The sequence below is a fragment of the Narcine bancroftii genome, chromosome 2 (genome assembly GCF_036971445.1).
Source record: "Narcine bancroftii isolate sNarBan1 chromosome 2, sNarBan1.hap1, whole genome shotgun sequence".
NCBI classification, from domain to species: Eukaryota; Metazoa; Chordata; class Chondrichthyes; order Torpediniformes; family Narcinidae; genus Narcine; species Narcine bancroftii.
In genome coordinates this window covers 352658562-352680494 of record NC_091470.1, presented here as the reverse complement: position 1 = coordinate 352680494, position 21933 = coordinate 352658562, and the positions used below count along the sequence as shown (strand labels likewise).

Sequence of the window (21933 nt, the reverse complement as noted above, 5' to 3'; positions counted from 1 at the left end):
CTTTTTTCATGTTTAAAGATAATTAAAAGCAACTTTTGTTTAAGTAACCATTTGTCTTGGTGAATATCTATTGCTGCTGGGTTTTGGGATCCTCTGGTCTCATAACATTTTTGGGGACTCGTCCGTTCGGATTGAAAATTGGAGTTTTTGTGATTTATTAGTTAATTGTTTTTTTCAAGCTAATTTAAAGCTTGTGTGTGGAAAAACAGCAGCAAAGGATGTTGATACATTTTTGTCACAACCATCATCTGAAGAGCTTCAGAGCAAGAGAAAAGAGGAACTGATGGTTATTTCTAAGGCATTAAAGCCGACTGAAATCAAGCATTGGATGAGGAAAATATAAATACTGAGGATTATAGTGAAATATTATATAGGTGAGGGAATATTCGTTGAGAAAGACTTAGATAATTTTCCAGAGGAGAGATATGTTGAATTGCAATTGGAGTGGAGAAACCGAGGGTGAAAGAGGAAAGAGAAACAGAGGGTGTTGGAGACTGAGAAACAAAGACAGTATGAGTTAGAGGTAGCTGAAAAATGGGAGAAATATGTTAGAAGGAGTTGAAAAATGGAGGGAGGATGATGAAAGACAAAGAAAATATGACTTGGAAAAGATTGAAAGGGACAGTTTCAATTAGAGAAGTTAAAAATTGAGTTGGAGAGAAGTAAGAGAATTGAGTTGTAACTCCTGGGGAGAGGTTTTTGGCTGCTAGGGAGATAAATCTAATTCCTCCTTTTGATGAGGGAGATAGAGATACATATTTTCAGTTTTGAAAAGGTTGCTGAGAGCTCAAGGTGGCCAAAAGAAAAATGGCCTCTTATGCTCCAAAGTGTATTGAAAGGAAAAGGACAAATTGCATACTCTAGTTTGACTACAGAGCAAGTGGCAAATTATGATACTGTTAAACAAGCAGTATTGAAAGCTTATGAGTTGGTTCCAGAGGCATATAGACAAACATTTAGGAGTTTGGTGAAAACATGGAACCAATCTTATATGAATTTTGCTCTGGAGAAAATCTGTATGTTTTAACCGTTGGTGTGCCTCAAAAGGAATAAATAATGATTTTGACAGATGGAGAGAATTGATATTAATAAATTAAAAAGTGTGTTCCAAATGAGATTAAATTATAGCTGGATGAGAGAGACGTTTGGATGTGGCAGCAAATGGCTGGATTAGCGGATGAATTTGCCCTAATTCACAAAGGTACATTCCAGAATAGTGAGCCTTTTCAGAGAGTTAATGTGGAACAGATTAATAAGTCTGTTCAGAAGGTTAATGTGGAGCAGAATAGAAAGTCTGAAATTAAGTCTGGGGAGAATGTTAAGGGAAAAGATTAAGGCAAGGTGGGAAAGGACAGAACTTTTGGATTTGTATGTCATTTTTGTAAGAAACATGGTCATGTTATTGCGAATTGTCTAGTATTGATGAGAATAGGAGGTTTTACCAGAAGCACGTATTCAGACAGTTGAATTTAAGGAGAGCAGATGTTCCAAACCTGGTAAGGGTGTCATGGATGTTTTCAAACCTTTTGTGTCAGAGGGCTTGGTTTCAGTAAAGGAGGGAGAATCACAGGTTCCAGTTAAAATTCTTATAGGTGCTGGGGCTGCTCAGCCACTGATGTTGGAAAATATTTAACTCTTGATCAAGGGACTGACTCAGGGGAGAAACTTTGATTCAAGGTGTCGGAGGTGAGGTAGAGTCAATATGTCTTCACAACATAGTGCTGAATTCAGCATTAGTTGAAGGACCTGTTGTAGTAGGAGTTATTTCAAAGTTACCCTTGCAGGGTGCTTCATTTTTATTAGGGAATGATTTGGCAGTCTAAGAATTGCCTGCAACCAGTGAATTTGGAGGAATGAGAATTATAGGCCTGTAAGTCTGACGTCTGTGGTGGGCAAGTTGATGGATGGAAAGTGTTCTGAGGGATGCTATTTACAAATTTTTGGAGGTACAGGGATTGATAGGGAATAATCAGCATGGTTTTGTCAGGGGTAGATCATGCTTGACAAACCTGATTGAGTTCTTCGAGGGGGTTACAAAAAAGGTTGATGAAGGGAAAGCTGTGGATGTTGTCTATTTGGACTTTAGTAAAGCTTTTGACAAAGTTCCCCACAGGAGGTTAGGAAAAAAGGTGGAGGCATTAGGTATAAATAAGGAGGTAGTGAAATGGATTCAGCAGTGGTTGGATGGAAGGTGTCAGAGAGTAGTGGTAGAAAATTGTTTGTCCAATTGGAGGCCGGTGACTAGTGGAGTTCCTCAGGGTTCGGTCCTGGGTCCACTATTATTTGTTATATATATTAACGATCTGGATGTAGGGGTAGAAAATTGGATAAGCAAGATTGGTGGTGTTGTGGACAGTGAGGTAGATTACCGTAGATTAAAAGGTGATTTAGGAAGGCTGGAGGTGTGGGCTGAAAAATGGCTGATGGAATTTAATACAGATAAATGTGAGGTGCTACATTTTGGAAAGGCAAATTTAAATAGGTCATATACATTGAATGGTAGACAATTGAGGAGTGCAGAGCAACAAAGGGATTTAGGAGTTATGGTAAACAGTACCCTCAAGGCAGATACTCAGGTAGATGGTGTGGTGAAGAAGGCATTTGGAATGTTGGCCTTCATAAATCGGAGTATTGAATTCAAGAGTAGGGAGGTTATGATAAAATTGTACAAGGCATTGGTGAGGCCAAATTTGGAGTACTGTGTACAGTTTTGGTCACCAAATTATAGGAAAGATATAAACAAAATAGAGAGAGTGCAGAGAAGGTTCACGAGAATGTTGACAGGATTTCAGGGTCTGAGTTACAGGGAAAGGTTATGCAGACTGGGGCTTTTTTCTCTGGAGCGTAGAAGATTGAGAGGGGACTTGATAGAGGTGTTTAAGATTTTAAAAGGGACAGACAGAGTAAATGCGGATAGGCTTTTTCAATTAAGAAAGGGGGAGATTCAAACTAGAGGACATGGTTTAAGATTGAAGGGGGAAAATTATAAGGGGAACATGAGGGGAAATTTCTTTACGCAGAGGGAGGTGGGGATGTGGAATGAGCTTCCGGCAGACGTGGTCGAGGCGGGATCATTGGTTACATTTAAGGAAAGACTGGATCGTAACATGGATAGGAGGGGACTAGAGGGGTATGGACCGGGTGCTGGTCAATGGGACTAGGAGGGTGGGGATTTGCTACGGCATGGACTAGTAGGGCCGAACTGGTCTGTTCTGTGCTGTAAATGGTTATATGGTTAAGTGAGATTGGACTGTGAATCAAAGAACTTTTCTGAATTTACACATACATTACATACATGTGCGCTTAGAATTAGAAGGGGGTTAAATTAGGTTAGTTAAGTCAATAGTGATAAGTTAAAGTGTGATTCTATTTTCATGTTTAAAGCAACCTTTGTTTAAGTAACCATTTGTTGATGAAATACTATTGCTGCTGGGTTTTGGGTTCCTCTGGGCTCGTAACAATATTTTCTCTCAAAGAATAATGATTCTCTGAAATATGTTGCCTCCAAGAGTGGTAGAGGCCAGATCATTAGATGTACAGTATATAAAGTGGAAATAAATACGTTTTGCATTTCAAAGCTGTGCAGCACTCAGATCCCTTAGCTGAGCACAGTGAGTTTTCTCAAATATACCTCTCCTTTTAATTAATACAATCTATAAAAAAAGGCATTGAACAAGACCAGATTAATTTCAGTCAATAAATAATTTTAAAGCAACAAAAATAAAGTTGATTATACATGCTTAAAGCTGATACAGTCTCTCAAACTTGCTTTTTACTCCATAGATCCTGACATGTATTTTAATTGAGCAGCGGATAGTCTTTCTCTCAGCTGATTGGGCTTTGCTGACACTTGTTGCAGAGTGTTTTATTCTTTATCTTAATCCACTTCAATGGCAACACACTTATGTTCCCATTCTGTCCAAAGAAATGATGGATTTTTTGATGGCGCCGACAGCTTTTCTCATGGGTTGCCACATTGATTATTTTAAAGAAGTTGAGTCTGTAAGTATTAATGAGTTTTAATAAAATGCATTAATTTGATCTTAATTAGCTGTTTACATTTTCTCTAGTATTCTAAATGGTCATGTGAAAGAAGAGAACCATAGGAATTGAGATTGACTGCTTGTTTTTCTCGTTTATTTCTGATCTAATCCTGCCTGCATGATCTATTGATTTTTTAGATTTATTTGGGCATCCACTTAGACCTGCAACCTTCTTAGGTCAGAAATCAGAAGCTGTAGCTTATCCCCAGGAATGAGTGACAAATTACTTTCCCCGATTCTGTGCGGAGTGTTGATCTCCACAGAAGTACCAACATCAGAATTTCCCTGTACCTTTGTTGCTGAGTATGTAATCCTGGCTGTAGTAGTCAAGAAGGATCAAGATGGCATTTTAGTTGTATTTATTATGCTGCTCTGGACAAGAAAATGGAAGAGCGCTGCTCAAATCAGGTGTAACTTTAACCCAAATGCTTTGTAATTTCGGGAATGTTAATCATTTAGGATAGTTTACATTATGCACTGGAATGGGGCTCTCCTGCAGTAAAATGAGATTATAATATATTGAAAAAGCTTCACTGTTAGCTGCATTGAATATACGTAACCTTTTTCTAGTTCCCAACTTATTGAGCTCTAATTTAAAATAACTTGAACAGGAATGTGATTAAAAATTGAGATATCAGAAGTGTTTTAATATAATTTACGAAATCAAGCATGAAGCCAGATTTCTGGCAAATGGCAGACATTATGATACCATAGAATATTACAGCACGGAAAACAGGCCCTTCAGTCTTTCTAGTCCTTGCTGAACTATTAATCTGCCTCGTCCCACTGACCTGCACCCAGTCCATAGCCCTCCATACCTCTCCCATCCATGTACCTGTCCAAATGTTAAAATTGAGTCTGCATTCACCACTTTTTTTTAAAAAATTTTTTAATTTTTTATTTTTCACACCATAAATCACATTAGCCATGATATACACTATTTCTTTTTCACACATATACAGTGACTTTTTCTCCCCCCCCCCTCCCTCCTCCCAAGCCACCCCCCACCCCCCCCCCCCTCATCCATTTTAGGTATACAATCTAGGTTGCATTAAGCCAGTCAGACAATGTTGTCATTCAACAAAAATACACCAGAAATTCTACTGAGTCCATTCTTTTCTTTCCTTCTCCTTCCATCAACTTAGGTAATGTTTGTCCCCGGTAGGTTTACGCTATTGTATTTAATGTAAGGCTCCTATACTTGTTCGAATATTTCAATATTATTTCTTAACCTATATGTTATTTTTTCTAATGGAATACATTTATTCATTTAAATTTAGTAGTTTCTTCCTTTTAATTTGGTTATGTATTCCATTAATATTTAAAGTCATATAGTTCAGCGTAGCCCTTTTATATTTTGTTTATCTTCTCTTTCCGTTTTTCCATTATTACCTTTCCTCCTTTTCCATTTCTGTTTTCTTATTTTCAACTCTTTATAAGACAACATTCCTACAACATCCAACATTTTCCTTATTCTCCTATTTCTATCTTATTTATCCCCAATCTCCCCTTCCCCTCCTGAGTTGTCCTTTATCCCTTGTCGGACAACCACATCTCCCCTCTCCATTTGGATTTGCGAATCCACTCGCAAGCGTCAACTGATTTTGCAGTGACCGCTATTTCCCCCCACCCTGCCCCCCCCAGAAAAGATTTCACTTTTCATATGTCACAAAGGTCACTCTTTTAATTCCCTCCTTATTCTCTCTATTCCATTACCTTCCCTTATTTATTTTCCTCTAAGTACAGATACATTCACGTATGCACATTGTCTCTATTCACTCTTATACCTCTTTACCCGCATACATATCAATCGTGATCATTTTTACTCTCATTACCCGTCTTCATCCCTCAGTCTATTTTTGTCTTTACCCACATACATATCAATTGTGATCATTTTTACTCTCATTACCCGTCTTCCTCCCTCAGTCTATTTTTGTAATTGTTCTGCAAATTTTCGTGCTTCTTCTGGATCCGAGAATAGTCTGTTTTGTTGTCCTGGAATAAATATTTTCAATACCGCTGGATGCTTTAGTATAAATTTATACCCTTTCTTCCATAAAATCGTCTTTGCTGTATTGAACTCTTTTCTCTTCTTTAGGAGTTCAAAACTTATATCTGGATAAATGAAGATTTTTTGCCCTTTATACTCCAGTGGTTTGTTGCCCTCTCTTACTTTTTCCATTGTCTTCTCCAGTACCTTTTCTCTTGTAGTATATCTTAGGAATTTTACTACAATAGATCTTGGTTTTTGTTGTGGTTGTGGTTTAGAGGCCAATACTCTATGTGCCCTTTCTATTTCCATTTCTTGCTGTAGTTCTGGACATCCTAGGGTCTTAGGGATCCACTCTTTTATAAACTCCCTCATATTCTTGCCTTCTTCATCTTCCTTAAGGCCCACTATCTTTATGTTATTTCTTCTGTTATGGTTTTCCATTGTATCTATTTTTTGAGCTAGTAGTTCTTGTGTCTCTTTAGTTTTTTTATTAGATTCCTCCAATTTCTTTTTTAAGTCTTCTACCTCCATTTCTGCTGCTACTGCCCGCTCTTCCATCTTGTCCATTTTCTTTCCCATTTCTGTTAAGGTCATCTCTATTTTATTCATTTTCTCTTCTGTGTTGTTTATTCTTTTTCTTAAATCCTTAAATTCCTGTGTTTGCCATTCTTTAAATGACTCCATGTATCCTTTAATAAGAGAAAGTACCTTCTTTATCTTGCCTTTCTTTTCTTCTTCTATTTCACTGTACTCTTCCTCTTCCTCTTCTTCTTCCTCTGGGTTGGCCATCTGTTGTTTCTTTGTTGCCCTTTCCTTCTCTTCTTTCTTGTTTCTATTGTCTTCTGTGGTCTCTTCTTGCTGCAGGTGTTCTGCAGCTGTCGTTGCCGGCTGTGGAGATCGACTCCCCAGCTGGTCCCCCCTCCCGTCGGTGTGTTTTTTTTCATTCGCATCGCGCATGCGCGATTCCTCGCGCATGCACGGTTGCGCACTTTTACTCGGCTCAGCGAGCCATTTTTGTGGTCCATTATTTACCGACCTGAGGGAGCGGGTTTCTCTCTCCGCAGCGGGCCTCTTCGGACAGGTAAGGCCTTCACCTTTTTCCTCCTTTGTCTTCTCTTCCTCTCTTCTTACCGTTGCTTTCGATTTTTCTTTTTTTGTCGCCATCTTCTTTCCACCTTTATACTCACTTTTCTGTAACTTTTATTTCTGTGCCTTTGTGTTTTCCTTTGTTTTTCCCGACTTTTCTGGAGAGGGCTGGAGTTCACCGTCCGGCCACTACTCCATCACGTGACTCCTCTCTGCATTCACCACTTCTGATGGCAGTTCATTCCTCACTCCCTCTACACTCTTAGGAAGAAATTCCCCCCTAAAGTTTCCCTTAAACTTTTTCGCTTTCACTCTAAACCATGTCCTCTGGATTGTATCTCAGCTAACCTCAATGGAAAAAGCCTACTTGCATTTACTCTATACCTCATAATTTTGCACACATTTATCAAATCTCCATTGATTCTTCTTTGCTCCAGGGAATGAAGTTGTAACCTGTTTTACCTTTACTTGTAACTCAGTTCCTGAAGTCCCAGCAACATCCCAGTAAATCTTCTCTACACACTTTCAATTTTATTGATATATTTTCTCTAGTCAGGTGACCAAAACTGCATACAATACTCCCAAATTTGGCCTTACCAATGACTTACACATCTTAATCAAAACATTCCAACTCTTATACTCAGTACTTTGATTTATGAAAGCCACAATGCCAAAAGTTCTCTTTACAACCCTAGCTACCTTTGTTGCCACTTTCAAGGAATTATGTATCTGTATTCCTAGATCTCTCTTCTGCCGCACTCCTTAGTGCCCTACTATTTGCTGTGTTTATCCTACCTTTGTTTGTTCTTCCAAAATGCAACACCTCACACTTGTATGCATTTAAATTCCATCTACCATTTTTTATCCCATTTTTACAACTTGGCCAGATCCCACTGCAAGCTTTGAAAGTTTTCCTCGCAGTCCACAACACCTCCAATCTTGTGTCATCTGCAAATTTGCTGATCCAATTTACCACATTAACATCCAGATCATCGATGTAGATGATAAACAATGATGGTTCTAGCACCAATTACTGAGACACACCACTAGTTTACTACCTCATCATGAATACCAAGCATCTGAACCTTCATGACTAAATTCCCATGTGGAACCTTGTCAAAGGTCTTATAAAGTTCATGTAGATAACATCTTCAGCCTTTCTTTCTTCAACTTTCCTGGTAACCTTGTAAAACTCTATAAGATTGGTTAACCATGACCTAGCACACACAAAGCCATGTTGACTATCACTAATCAGTTCCTGGCTATCCAAATACTTGTAGACATGATCCCTAAGAATACGTTCCAGTAACATAACTAATACTGATGTCAGGCTCAGCTGCCTATAATTTCCTGGGTTACTTTTGGAGCCTTTTTTAAACAGTGGAACAACATAAGTTACCCTCCAATCCTCTAGCACTATACTCGTGGCTAAAGACAAATTAAATATTTCTGCCAGATTGCCTGTAATTTGTACACTATCTTGTGATGCCCTGGGATTTATAATCTAGAACACTACAGCACAATACAGGCCCTTTTGCCTTCGATGTTGTGTCGACACATATATTCCTTAAAAAAAAACAGTACTAAACTATCCCTATCTGTTAAACCTCTATTTTTCTTCCATCCATGTTCCTGTCCAAAGAATCACTTAAATGCCCCTAATGTTTTAGCCTCCACCACCATCCCTAGCAAGGTATTCCAGGTAACTACAACTCCCTGCATAATACACACCCCTGATGTATGTCCTCTGGTGTTTACTATTTCTGCCCTGGGAAACAGGTGCTGGTTGTTGTAGACCTCTATTAAATTTTCTCTCATCCTTCTACACTCCAAAGAGAAGTTTCCATTCTGCTAACCTTGCCTCATAAGACTTATTTTCCAATCCAGGCACCATCCTGATAAATCTCTTCTGCACCCACTCCATAGGTTCCACATCCTTCCTATATTGAGGTGACTAGAATTCAATACACTAAGTGTGGTCTCATCAAAGATTTGTAGAGTTGCAACATGACCTTTCTACTCTTGAATTCAATCTCTCTTATCAATAAAGCCCAGCATCCCATAGGCCTTCTTAACTATCCTATCAACCTGTGTGGTGATCTTGAGGGCTGCATGGATTTGGACCACAAGGTCTCTCTATTCATCCACACTATTAAGTAACTGACCATTAACCCTGTACTCAGCCTTCTGGTTTATTCTTCCAAAATGCATCATCTTACACTTAACCGGATTGAACTCCATCTGTCACTTCTCAGCCCAGCTCTGCATACTGTCTATATCCTCTTGTAATCTTCGACAACCTTCAGCTTCATCCACAACTCCTCCAACCTTTGTATCATTCGCAAACTTACTGACCCATCCAGGTAATTTATAAAAATCACAAAGAGCAGGGGTCCCAGAACAGATCCTTGAAGTACTCCTTGTCACTGACTTACAGGCAGAATACTTTCATTCCACTCCTACTCTCTGCTTTCCACCTGCAAGCCAATTTTTTATCCACACATCAAAGTTCTATGGATCCCACGCCTCATGACTTTGGTAAAATCCACATTTACCACCCGACCCTCCTGAATTTCTTTTGTTAATTCCTTGAAAAACTCAATTTGACTCGTGAGGCACGACCTCCCTTCACTAAGCTATGCTGATTGTCCTTGAGTAGATTGTACTTCTCCAAATATACATAGATCCTATCCTTAAGAATCTTCTAGCATAATTTGCACACCACTGGCGTAAGACTCACTGATCTACAATTTCCTACTATCATTTTTTAAACAAGGGGACTACATTTGCACACCACTGATGTAAGACTCACCGGTCTATAATTTCCTACTACCATTTTTTTAAACAAGGGGCCTACATTTGCACACCACTGATGTAAGACTCACCGGTCTATAATTTCCTACTATCATTTTTTAAACAAGGGGCCTACATTTGCACACCACTGGCATAAGACTCACTGGTCTATAATTTCCTACTATCATTTTTTAAACAAGGGGCCTACATTTGCACACCACTGGCGTAAGACTCACTGGTCTATAATTTCCTACTATCATTTTTTTAAACAAGGGGACTACATTTGCACACCACTGATGTAAGACTCACCGCCTATAATTTCCTACTATCATTTTTTAAAAAAAGGGCCTACATTTGACATCCTTCAATTGTCCGGAACCTCTCCTGTGGCCAAAGAGGACTTAAAGGTCCTAGCTACTGCTCCAGCTATCTCTTTGCTCACTTCTCACAGCAATCTGGGGTATATCGCATTCAGCCCCGGGGACTCATTAATCTTGATGTTTTTAAGAAGATCCAACACTTCCTTAATCTCCACATGTCCACCACACAAACCTGTTCTAGTCTGACCTCACCATGATCAAGGTCCTTTTCTCTTGTGAATACTGAAGCAAAATATTCATTTAGGACCTTTTCCACCTCCATGCACATGTTGCCTCCTTTAGTGGCCCCACCTTTATTCTTGTCATCTTTCTGTTCTTCACATAAGTATAGAACACCTTGGGGTTCACCTAAGTGCCAAACCTTCTCATGGCCCTCTTGAGTTCTCCTAAGTCCTTTCTTAAACTCTTTCCTGGCTAACATATACTTCTCATGAGCTTTTTCTGCTTCCTATATCTAATGTATGTTTCCTTTTTTCTTCTTGACTAGCTACCTCATTTGCTTTTTCAACCACGGTTCCCTTTTCCCACCATCTTTTCCCTGTCCCAGTACGACAAACCTATCCTGAACCCAACACGTGGTCCCTCAATGTCCTCCACATTGGTTCTGAGCTTTCATCCTTGAACATCTGTTTCCAATTTACTCTTGCTAGTTTCTCCCTCATCCCATCATAATTAGCCCTTCCCCAATTAAACATTTTTGTCTGCTTTTATCCTTATCCATAGCTATGCTAAAGTTCAGCAAGTGGTGGTCACTCTCACCAAAATACTTCCCCACTGAGACATCTGCCACCTGTGACAGAGTATATAGAGATGTTTGGAAGATAAATTGGGAAATGTTTGTAAGAGCAGGTCACACACAAACACTTTAGAACACAGAATTTTTGCAGGAGCTTTTGCAAGAGTGCTCAGACTCATGATGGACTGTCATTTGCAGAAGGCAGCAGTAGCAGCTCTGCCTGGAAACAGTAATTAATGTCTGGAAGGTCATGTGATCTTTGAAGGCAGAGAGCAGAAAAAGGCTTTGCTCTCAGAGAGGAGGAGGGAGAGAGAGAGAGACAGACATTGGTTCCAGAGGGACAAGCTGGCAAGCTTTGGAGGACAGCCTGGTCAAAGGAGAAGACTGGCTGTTCAGTGTTTCCCTTAGAATAGGAAAAAAAGAAAAGAACTCTGTGGTTACCTGAACAAAAGAGGCTATCATCTGGAGAACCCTGAAGGGGGGAAGTTTCATCTGCAAGACACCGGAGTGGCTGACTAAAAATGAATCAGTTGTGGGTGTCGTGGAACAAGAAAAATTCTCTCTCTGAAAGCCAACAAGAATCCTTCTGAGCGGTAATCATTTACCTGTTAAGCACCAAAGCCAGGCGAACTTTATTAATGTTAACTTCTATGCGCAATACGAGAATTGCCTGCAACCAGTGAGATTAGACTGTGAACCAAAGAACTTTGCTGAACTTACATGCGCTTAGCATGGTGGTGGGGGGGGGGGGGGGGGGGGGGGTGGGGGGGCGGGGGGGGGGGTTAAGAAGGTTCAGTGAGTCAATAGAGATAAGTTAAAGATTGATTCTATTTTCATGTTCAAAGATTATTAAAAGCAACTTTTGTTTAAGTAACCCTTTGTCATGGTGTATATCAATTGCTGCTGGGTTTTAAGGTCTTCTGGACTCATAACACACCTGACCAGGTTTATTATCCAGAATTAGATCCAGTATGGCCTTTCCTTTTGTCGATTGCTCCCTTCCTAGTTCTGACTTACACCCTCACCACCTGCAGCATCCTCCCTTTCTATAGCTGCGATACTATCCCTGACCAGTAATGCTCCTTTCTCCCCCCCACCCCCCCTTCTTCCTATTCCTTTTAAAACATCTAAACCCTGGTACCTGCATCAGCCAATCCTGCCCTTCCTCCAGCCAAGTCTCTGTAACAGCCACAACATCGTAGTTTGCATGTACCGATCCATCTCTATCCATCCGCTTTATTCCTAATAGTCCTAACATTGAAATTTTGAAAATTGGTCTTTCAAACCCTCTAACTGTCCTTCCTCACAAACTCAGAACACATAGCATAATGCTATTGACCTTTTGTCCTATTCTCTGCACTCACATTATGGTTTTCACTCCCTTGCCAAACTATTTAAACCCTTCCCAACATCTCAAGCAAACCTACCCGCCAGGATATTGCTCCCTTTCCAGTTTAGGTGCAGCTCATCCCTTTTGTACAGGTCAGTCTTTCCCCAGAAGAGATCCCATGATCCACAAACCTGAATCCCTGCCCCCTGCACCAATTCTTCAGCCATGCATTCATCTGCCATAACTTCCTATTCCTACCCTCTCTAGCGCATGGCACAGATAGCAATCCTGAAATTACCGCCCTTGAGATCCTGCTTTTTAACTTCTTACCTATCTGCCTATATTCCCTCTTCAGGACCTCATCATTAATCCTATCTATGTCATTGGTCCCCACGTGGACCACGACATCTGGCTGCTCACCATCTCCCTCCAGAATGCTGAGAACTTGATCAGAGACATCCCTGACGCTGGCACCTGGGAGGAGGCAACATAACATCCTGGCACCTGGGAAGCAATATACCATCCTGGAACCTCGATCTCGCTCTCAGAACCTCCTATCTATTCTCCTAACTAAAGAGCCCCCGGTCATCATAGCTCTCCTCTTCTTTCCTCCTTCCCTTCAGAGCCAAGGGTCCAGCCTCTGCTTCAGAGATGTGACCACCACGACTTGTTCCTGGTAGATCATTCACCCCCCACCCGACCCAGCAGTATCCAAAACAGTATACTTATTGTTGAGGGGAATGCCAACAGGGGTGCTCTGCACTGTCTACCTATTCCCCTTCCCTCTCCTCACAATCACCCATTTTTGTTCCTCCTGATATTTGAGGGTGACTATCTCCCTAAAGTGCCTTTCTATCATTACCTCTGCCTCCCTTATTTGCTTTAAAACAAGAAGCATATCCTCCTCTTTATATAGGTTCCATGACCTCACTGCTTGATTTTGTTACTTCCCTAGATTTCTTAGAAAATACTGATGCAAAAAACCCATTTAAGTTCTCTCCTATTTCTTCTGGCTTCATTCATAGTCAACCACTCTGATCTTCAAAGGGACCAATTTTGTCCCTTACAATCCTTTTGCTCTTAATATACCTGTACAAACCCTTAGGATTTTCCTTCACTTTGTCTGCCAAAGAAACCTGGCATCATTTAGCCCTCCTGATTTCTATCTTAAATTATTACTTGCAATTTTTTTATATCAGTTTGATTTTAGTCACATAAGTGGCAATAATTCTAAAACATTTTGAATTTAAAGCACAGATGATACTGCTTCTGTTGACACCCTTTCTTGCTCTAATCTGCCTAGAATGCAGGCAAAGGAACATGGAGGTGGTGATACCTGGCATTGGGCTTGGGCCAGTAAGATTTGGTCTATCTTTACATTATCCATTTAGTCTAAAGGTAACCTTGTTCATTTGTTACTCATTAAATAGGAAATTGAAGGCTTAATATTGGTAAACATTGACGAAGGGACAATTAAATTCTCCAACTTGGCAGGGACCGAACCAGATATACCTGAAATTCCAGAACAAGCCACTAAATGTTTTACACAAAGGTAAATCCAAAGACAATTTCTTGAACAATCTTTCATCTAGAATTTATAAAGATCAGTAAATGAGACAAATTTAATTATGCTTGATGATACAGCATTTTATGAAGTTTTTTTTATGATTAGATATGTGGTTGGGTATTTCATGAAGGTCGTAAATATTAAATTACGACCGTTGCATATTTTCCATGTCAAAATGAGTTTATAGCTGAAGAATGCTTCTTTTAAAGGAAGAGTTACAAAACTTGATTCTTTTACTTGAAAATTTAACTACATTTGAAGAATATACTTACCCTTATTTTCCAGGTTTGAAGGACTACATTTGCATTATGATCTGGAACTATCCCACTCGAGGTCCTCCACAGATATTTCAGATTTTCGAATGCGCAGAAGGAACTGGCAGCAGAATCTAAACTTGAAGATTCAGGAGTTATTCTTGGAGCTGATTTTTAACATGTTCAGGTGTGAATGGCATCTTTGTGTATATTTTTCTTTACCTGGTCTGGTTAATGAACATTCGCTTGTTGATAATCTTTAAAATTAAGTTTGAAGCGTCTGCCTTAAAATTACAATGGTGTATGACTTCCATTGACTCATTTTTTTTTTGCTCTGACTAGTTGCAAATTATTTGAATGTCAGAACATGTTTCAATCCAATACCATTATGTGTCTTATTACCTACCCATTGGTGGCAGTTTGGCTGAATGTTACAGGCTGTGTGATTTTAAGAGAGCCACACCAAGTCCAAATCTGTAAATGTAGTAGCACAATAAATATGCAAGGAAGACCAAGTGGAAAATTCTGCCAGAATTTGACAAATTTCGAGTTTTGATTCCTTTCGGTGCAAAGATAATAGCAGGTAATTAAGTACAATTTCAACCAGCACAGTGGTACCACTTATAAATTGGTCTATCACAGCTGCAATGATCTTGGTTCAGTCTTGACTGCTGATGCTTTGTGAGTGGATTTTACACATTCTCCCTGTGGCTGCATGCAGATTAATTAGCCGTTGTATATTGTCTTAAGCATAAAGATATACGGTAGAATGTAGGAGTGAGATTGATGCCAATGTGTGAAGAATGAAATGGGTTCGGGTAGAATTAGTGTAGAAAAAAGCAATGCTTGATGGTCATTATGGACAGTAATCTGAAGAGCCTGTTCCCGTGCTGTATCTCTCTATAGCTGTAAATTACAATGCAGAGTTTACTTCAGTATCTCGGGTGTGGCCAAATTTTCCATCAGATTATAAATTTGCAATGGGAGCACAGCTCAATCAACAAAATGAACTCTGAATATTCATACACTTTTGGTTAGACAAGGTAGTTCATATGAAGGACTAAAAACTCGAAGGATAAAAGTCAGAAGTCTAAAACATCCTTTTTTAACCACTGTATTGTAAGGGGTGGCTCTTTAGATAAATAATACTCCAAGTGTCATTTAACATCTTTGAGGTACCAAGCCAGTTTGAAACCCTCTCTTATTCTAATTCTGATATTGGAGACAAATATCCCATTTATCTGTATATCAATGATGAAAATATCTTGTCTCAATATGTCTGATGCCTGGTTCTTATGTCGTCCAATTAACAATTGGCATCCCCTTATTTTCTGTATATGCATATAATATGAGAATATTTAAGGGTCATGTCAGTCACCAAAGCATGTTTCCATTCATGGCCAGTTTCCTGCATGCTTCATGATTGTTGATATTTGTTTAGTTGTCTTTGTAACTTCAAAACCAATTGCTTGTAAGTTATATATCTTGGAAATGGATTGCAGGCTGGTTCTTGTTTGTACTAATGGCTACTACATTTTAAACTTTTATATTATCTGACTATGGTTGCTATAGATATACTATTGCAGGCCAGTTTAGCACCTCGAGGCTAGAGAAATAAAAATACCATATATATTTCAGCATACAAGTTGGGTCCTCATTTTCATAGTTTTGTGGCAGCCCTTTGCAGCTCCCCCGTGGGGCCTCACAAAATGAAGGACGAACGTGACGATCCAGCATGCTGCCTTCCAATTAACCACAACCAAAAGAGCTTAACTGGCCTATCAGGGAAAGCGGATCACGAACACATCATTCAGTGCTGAGAGGGTTTTAACCATGACCCTCAGGTTGAGAATAAAAGCAGGGCTGTGAGCCCAATAAAGCAAAGTGTGTTAACTCCACTCAACTGGGTTCGTGTCATTCTTTCTGGGAACAGTGTGTTCTTTCTGAGCTAACCGCCATACAGCTATAACTTCTCCTGTGCTATAGGATCCACAGAGCCATAGCTAGCTACAGTTTTATAATATATTGGGTGTATAAGTCCACCCCCATCCCCAAATTTTTTGCAAGGAACATTCCGGAGACTGGTGTCCGGGCTTCCCAGCAATAAGCCAAACTTTGTTATAACACCCCAAATGCCAAGTAACAAATCTGTAAATTAAGCAAACAAGTTTAAAAAAAAACCTTTGCTTCTGGCTGGGACGATGCCAAATGGAGCTGGGTCCAAGTCTTCAGCAATGGCTGCAGCCAGAGATGGCAACTCCATTCTCAACATCGGGTGCTGTGCCGTCCACATCAAAGAAGTCACCTCACTGCCCAAGTGTGCTTGGTGCAGGAACCATGGCTAAGTGTTGGCCTACCGGGCAGGAGCAGTGACCTTGGCCTACTGCGCAGGAGTGGCGAACTCTGGCTCTACAACTGTAGAGTATCTGGGTGGGTTATGGCAGTGCCGGCGGTGGGGAGATGTCGGGGAGCTGCGGAGCCAGAGGTGCATCTCGGTCATCTTATATGCTGAATCTACATTGTGGGGTTTTTAAAAATTGAATTTAAAGTCTCTAAAGTATATCTGACATTTGTCGACCCCCCCTTCCCCTATTTTTGAGGGCTTCAGGACTTGACTTATACGCCAAAATATATGGTAATTATAAATGTTATCTATAAGGAAATTATTAAAAACAAATTTCAATAATGACATTCTTGAAACGGCATGTAATCCTTGAATGGTGTACATCATTTCAAATTAATAATTATCTATTGGAATATTTTACTTTGTCTTTGTTCAATATAATAAAGTTTAGCATTCCTTTGGTTATCAAAATTATGTAATGTGTTAAAATTTAAATCGATCAAAGATTTTTTCATGAAATTCACAAATGTTGTTTTATTGCAGGGATGTATCAGACTTTCTAAATTATGAATATCGTGTTTTTAACAGTGAAGAATTTTTAAAGACTAGAATAGTTTCTGATCAGCCTTTTTACAAAAAGGTAAACACATACATCATGTAAAAGTTACTCTTATACAGTTGTGAAGGTTATATTGATATAACAGACTTGCAGAACTGTAAGTTAATTGATTCACTCTTAATCTGCTCCCTCCCAACAATTTTCTGCTCTATCTGATCTCACCACTATTTTTTTGACTCCTCTATATATTAAACAAATATATTTTTTTCTTAATAGTTTATTCAATATTCAGAAGATAAACAAAAATATGATTTCTTTTAGCAAAGGAACTCCTGATCTCCTGATTTACTTTGAGATTTACACTTAATGTTATTATTTCAGTGGTCATTTTGAAGACCATTAATTCAATTATTTATTTTACCGCGTTCCTCAATTACTCTCAACATCAATAAGACAAAGGAGATGATCACTGACTTCACAAAAGGAGAGAGGTCATAACCTTGACCACATTAATGGTGTTGAAATCAAAAGAGCAGATGGCTTCAGGTTCTCAGGAATAACTATCTCCATTGACCTGACCTAGGACAAGCAGATCATTGTGACGATGAAGAAAATACACTGTGACGGGCCCAGAGGACCCCGAAACCCAGCGGCAATAGATATTCCCCAAGACAAATGGTCACTTAAACAAAAGTTACTTTTAATTTTCTTTAAACATAAAAGCAGGATCAAACTTTAACGTATTACTATTAATTTAGCCTAACTTAACCCCCTTCTAATTCTAAGCGCACATGAATGTAATCTGGATATGTTCAGGGAAGTTCTTTGATTCACACTCCAATCTCACTTCTCACTCCTCCAAGTTCACTGATATAAGGCAATTCTTACACTGTGCACAGAATTTAACATTTATGAATTTCCACCAAGCTCTGGTGCTTAAAGGTAATTGGTTACTGCACAGGAAGGTTCTTGTTGGTTTCAGAGAGAGACTTGTTGTTTGTTGGACACACACAAACTGATTTCCCACAATTAGTCCTTCAGTGTCTTGCTGAATAAACTTGCCCCATCATGGGTTTTTCAACTGATAACCTCTTCTTCCAGGTCACCACAGAGTTCCTCTTCTTTCCCTTATTACAAGAGAAACACTCTAGCCAGCCATTTCCTCTTGTCAGGACTACAGGTGTTTTTCAACAGACTGAACACACAACTCACAATCCTTCTTCAAAATGGGGTTTTAACAAACCAACTTATCAGCTTGTCATGTTGCAGCCTTAAAAGCCACTGCAGAACTCGAACTGAATTCTTTCTCTCTAAGAGAAATGCTGTTTTTTTCTTCTCTCTGCTTGTAAAAACCAGAACCCCTTGCAGGGCTAACCCAATCCTTGAAAGATCTTTATCGCATTTTGAGCCTGGGCTGTTTATTTGTACCTGCTTTTTAAAATTCCTTCCAAAACAGTCCCATTGTCTTTTGCAAAGCCTGCATGACTGGCTTCAGCCAAGCTTTTGCATTTCAAATGAGATGTGAAGCATTGCTCTGCTTGTGCAGATGCACACTAACCCCTTCCCCCCACCCCCTCCACAATCTATCTCTTTTAAAAACATTTATGTACAACAAAAATATAATATAACCCGTAACATACCTCATCCTTTTAAATTCCAACGTATATAACCCAGATGCACACTAACCCCTCCCCCCCACCCCCTCCACAATCTATCTCTTTTAAAAACATTTATGTACAATATAAAATATAATATAACCCGTAATATACCTCATCCTTTTAAATTCCAACGTATATAACCCCAGTTTATCCAACCTTTAGGCATATGTCAATCCCACCATCCCAGGAACTAATTTTGTGAATCTACGCTGCACTCCCTCAATAGTGAGAATGTCCTTCCTCAAATTTGGAGACCAGACTAGACACAATACTCCAGGTGTGGTCTCACCAGGGCTTTAAGTCTGTGGAGTAGATTCAAAGAGGTTTGTATCTATGGCTTTGTGACGGATCTAAATATACTCAGAAATATAAGATGCTTTTGTTGTTGCATATAATAGGTCTTGGAAACCTTTCTATTCCATTCGTTCCTTAAAGCCCTTTTGAGTCGAAAGATGGATGCCTTCAGCCACATGGAACTTCGCATCTGCCTTGAAAATGACAGGTATTCTCAAGAGAAATTTACCTTTGGTGAAGATTTGTCAACAAAACTGTCCTCTTACAATCCAAATGTTTGGGTATCCAAATGAAGTCAAAAATCTCATATATGTTGAGCCCCTATATCTAGCAGTGAATTTTGCACTAGTTTTTTGTGGAGAATTGTAATTACTGAAGTGATGTGACAACATGATGGATCATTAGGAGTAAATCCAATCTTAACTATCAAATTGACAATAATTGAGGAATTCTGATGATTCAAGCAGTAAGGTTGAACTCTTGATCTGAGATTCCTGCACAGGAATTCAATCCCAACTATTTAGGTCTGTTCTGTGCCATATATTTAATCAAAAAGTCACTCTTTGTATTTCCTTTCTAAGTCATGATGATGAAATTTGAGAAGTAAATTGCTTTTGTGTCCAGAGCAAATGTGGGGAGCTTTACAGGGCTTTATTTTAAGATTATTTAAATGGAAGAATAATGATGTCCTGCAGCAGCTGTAAACAACCTGGAGTTTTGTGTGCAGTTTGGTTCTCTTAATTTCATGAAGAATGTTTTTCCTTGGAGAGAGTGCAAAGAAGTCTTGTTGGATTGAACAAATGAGGAGAGATTGAGTTTTTTTGGTCTAAATTGAATGGGAGTGAATATCACAGAAATCTCAGATGGATTCCAATAGGACTATGTAAGCTAGATGTTGAGAATTGTTCCTGATGGCTGGAGAGTCCAAAGCTTGATGTCACAGTCACTTTTGCCACTGAGATCCGTGGAAGTCTCTACCACAAAAGGCAGTAGCGACAAAGTCTTTAAATATATTCAAGAAGTAGGCAGATTTATTTCCTAATGCTAAAAGCTTCAGGGGTTATGGATAGAAGACAGGAATAGACTGCTGAAGTGGATAAGCGGCCATGACTGGTAGAATAGAACTGAATAGCCTTCTCGTGCTTCCGTTTCTGTTCCTGTGAAATTTCTGTTATTATTGAATTGATGAGTTATTTGATGAATGTTCCCATAGACATCCCTATCTTAACTTAGTTCATAGTGTTGTGGTCTGGCATCAGATGGGTATTTGAATCTCTTGACATTTTATATGCACATCAATTCTTTTAAAAAAGGGACATTTTTGACTCTTACTGATTTTATCTTCCCCATGTCATTATCTGATTTTCTTAGGGAAAGAGGTTTGTGACCCCCCCCTCCCCCCCCCCCCCCCCCCCCCCCAGCCTCTTTGTTTGGGCAATAGCTTTGTTTATATGTCTAGGTGACAATAATTAAACTTTTTTAAAAATTCCTTTCTTGTGACGAAACATTACCATTCCAAAATTGATTCTTGAGTAAAACAAGCAAGTCTGCCAACACTGTGGTTAAAGTCAAAGCACAACGCTGGAGAAAGTCAGCAAGTCAAAGATAAATTTAATTTTAAAAAAATGTAATATATCTTTATCTCTACCATACAATTTAATATGTCTATCTCTACCATACAGTTTAATATGTCTATCTCTACCATACAGTTTAATATGTCTATCTCTACCATACAGTTTAATATGTCTATCTCTACCATACAGTTTAATATGTCTATCTCTACCATACAGTTTAATATGTCTACCTCTACCATACAGTTTAATATGTCTACCTCTACCATACAGTTTAATATGTCTATCTCTACCATACAGTTTAATATGTCTATCTCTACCATACAGTTTAATATGTCTACCTCTACCATACAGTTTAATATGTCTACCTCTACCATACAGTTTAATATGTCTATCTCTACCATACAGTTTAATATGTCTATCTCTACCATACAGTTTAATATGTCTATCTCTACCATACAGTTTAATATGTCTACCTCTACCATACAGTTTAATATGTCTACCTCTACCATACAGTTTAATATGTCTATCTCTACCATACAGTTTAATATGTCTATCTCTACCATACAGTTTAATATGTCTATCTCTACCATACAGTTTAATATGTCTATCTCTACCATACAGTTTAATATGTCTATCTCTACCATACAGTTTAATATGTCTATCTCTACCATACAGTTTAATATGTCTATCTCTACCATACAGTTTAATATGTCTATCTCTACCATACAGTTTAATATGTCTATCTCTACCATACAGTTTAATATGTCTATCTCTACCATACAGTTTAATATGTCTATCTCTACCATACAGTTTAATATGTCTATCTCTACCATACAGTTTAATATGTCTATCTCTACCATACAGTTTAATATGTCTACCTCTACCATACAGTTTAATATGTCTACCTCTACCATACAGTTTAATATGTCTATCTCTACCATACAGTTTAATATGTCTACCTCTACCATACAGTTTAATATGTCTACCTCTACCATACAGTTTAATATGTCTACCTCTACCATACAGTTTAATATGTCTACCTCTACCATACAGTTTAATATGTCTATCTCTACCATACAGTTTAATATGTCTATCTCTACCATACAGTTTAATATGTCTATCTCTACCATACAGTTTAATATGTCTATCTCTACCATACAGTTTAATATGTCTATCTCTACCATACAGTTTAATATGTCTATCTCTACCATACAGTTTAATATGTCTATCTCTACCATACAGTTTAATATGTCTATCTCTACCATACAGTTTAATATGTCTACCTCTACCATACAGTTTAATATGTCTACCTCTACCATACA

The 21933-nt window shown here is 38.8% G+C and overlaps 1 protein-coding gene across 6 annotated transcripts in view; it reads left to right on the top strand.

Moving 5' to 3' along the window:
- dennd3a (DENN/MADD domain containing 3a) overlaps positions 1 to 21933 on the top strand; it is a 176842-nt gene that overhangs the window by 78396 nt on the left and 76513 nt on the right. For all 6 annotated transcript variants that reach the window (XM_069922317.1, XM_069922315.1, XM_069922320.1 and 3 more), the window contains exons 8-12: positions 3784 to 4002; positions 13792 to 13913; positions 14214 to 14369; positions 17070 to 17166; positions 19142 to 19245. In XM_069922317.1, the coding sequence (XP_069778418.1) occupies positions 3784 to 4002; positions 13792 to 13913; positions 14214 to 14369; positions 17070 to 17166; positions 19142 to 19245 (698 nt within the window). The remainder of the gene's footprint in view (positions 1 to 3783; positions 4003 to 13791; positions 13914 to 14213; positions 14370 to 17069; positions 17167 to 19141; positions 19246 to 21933) is intronic.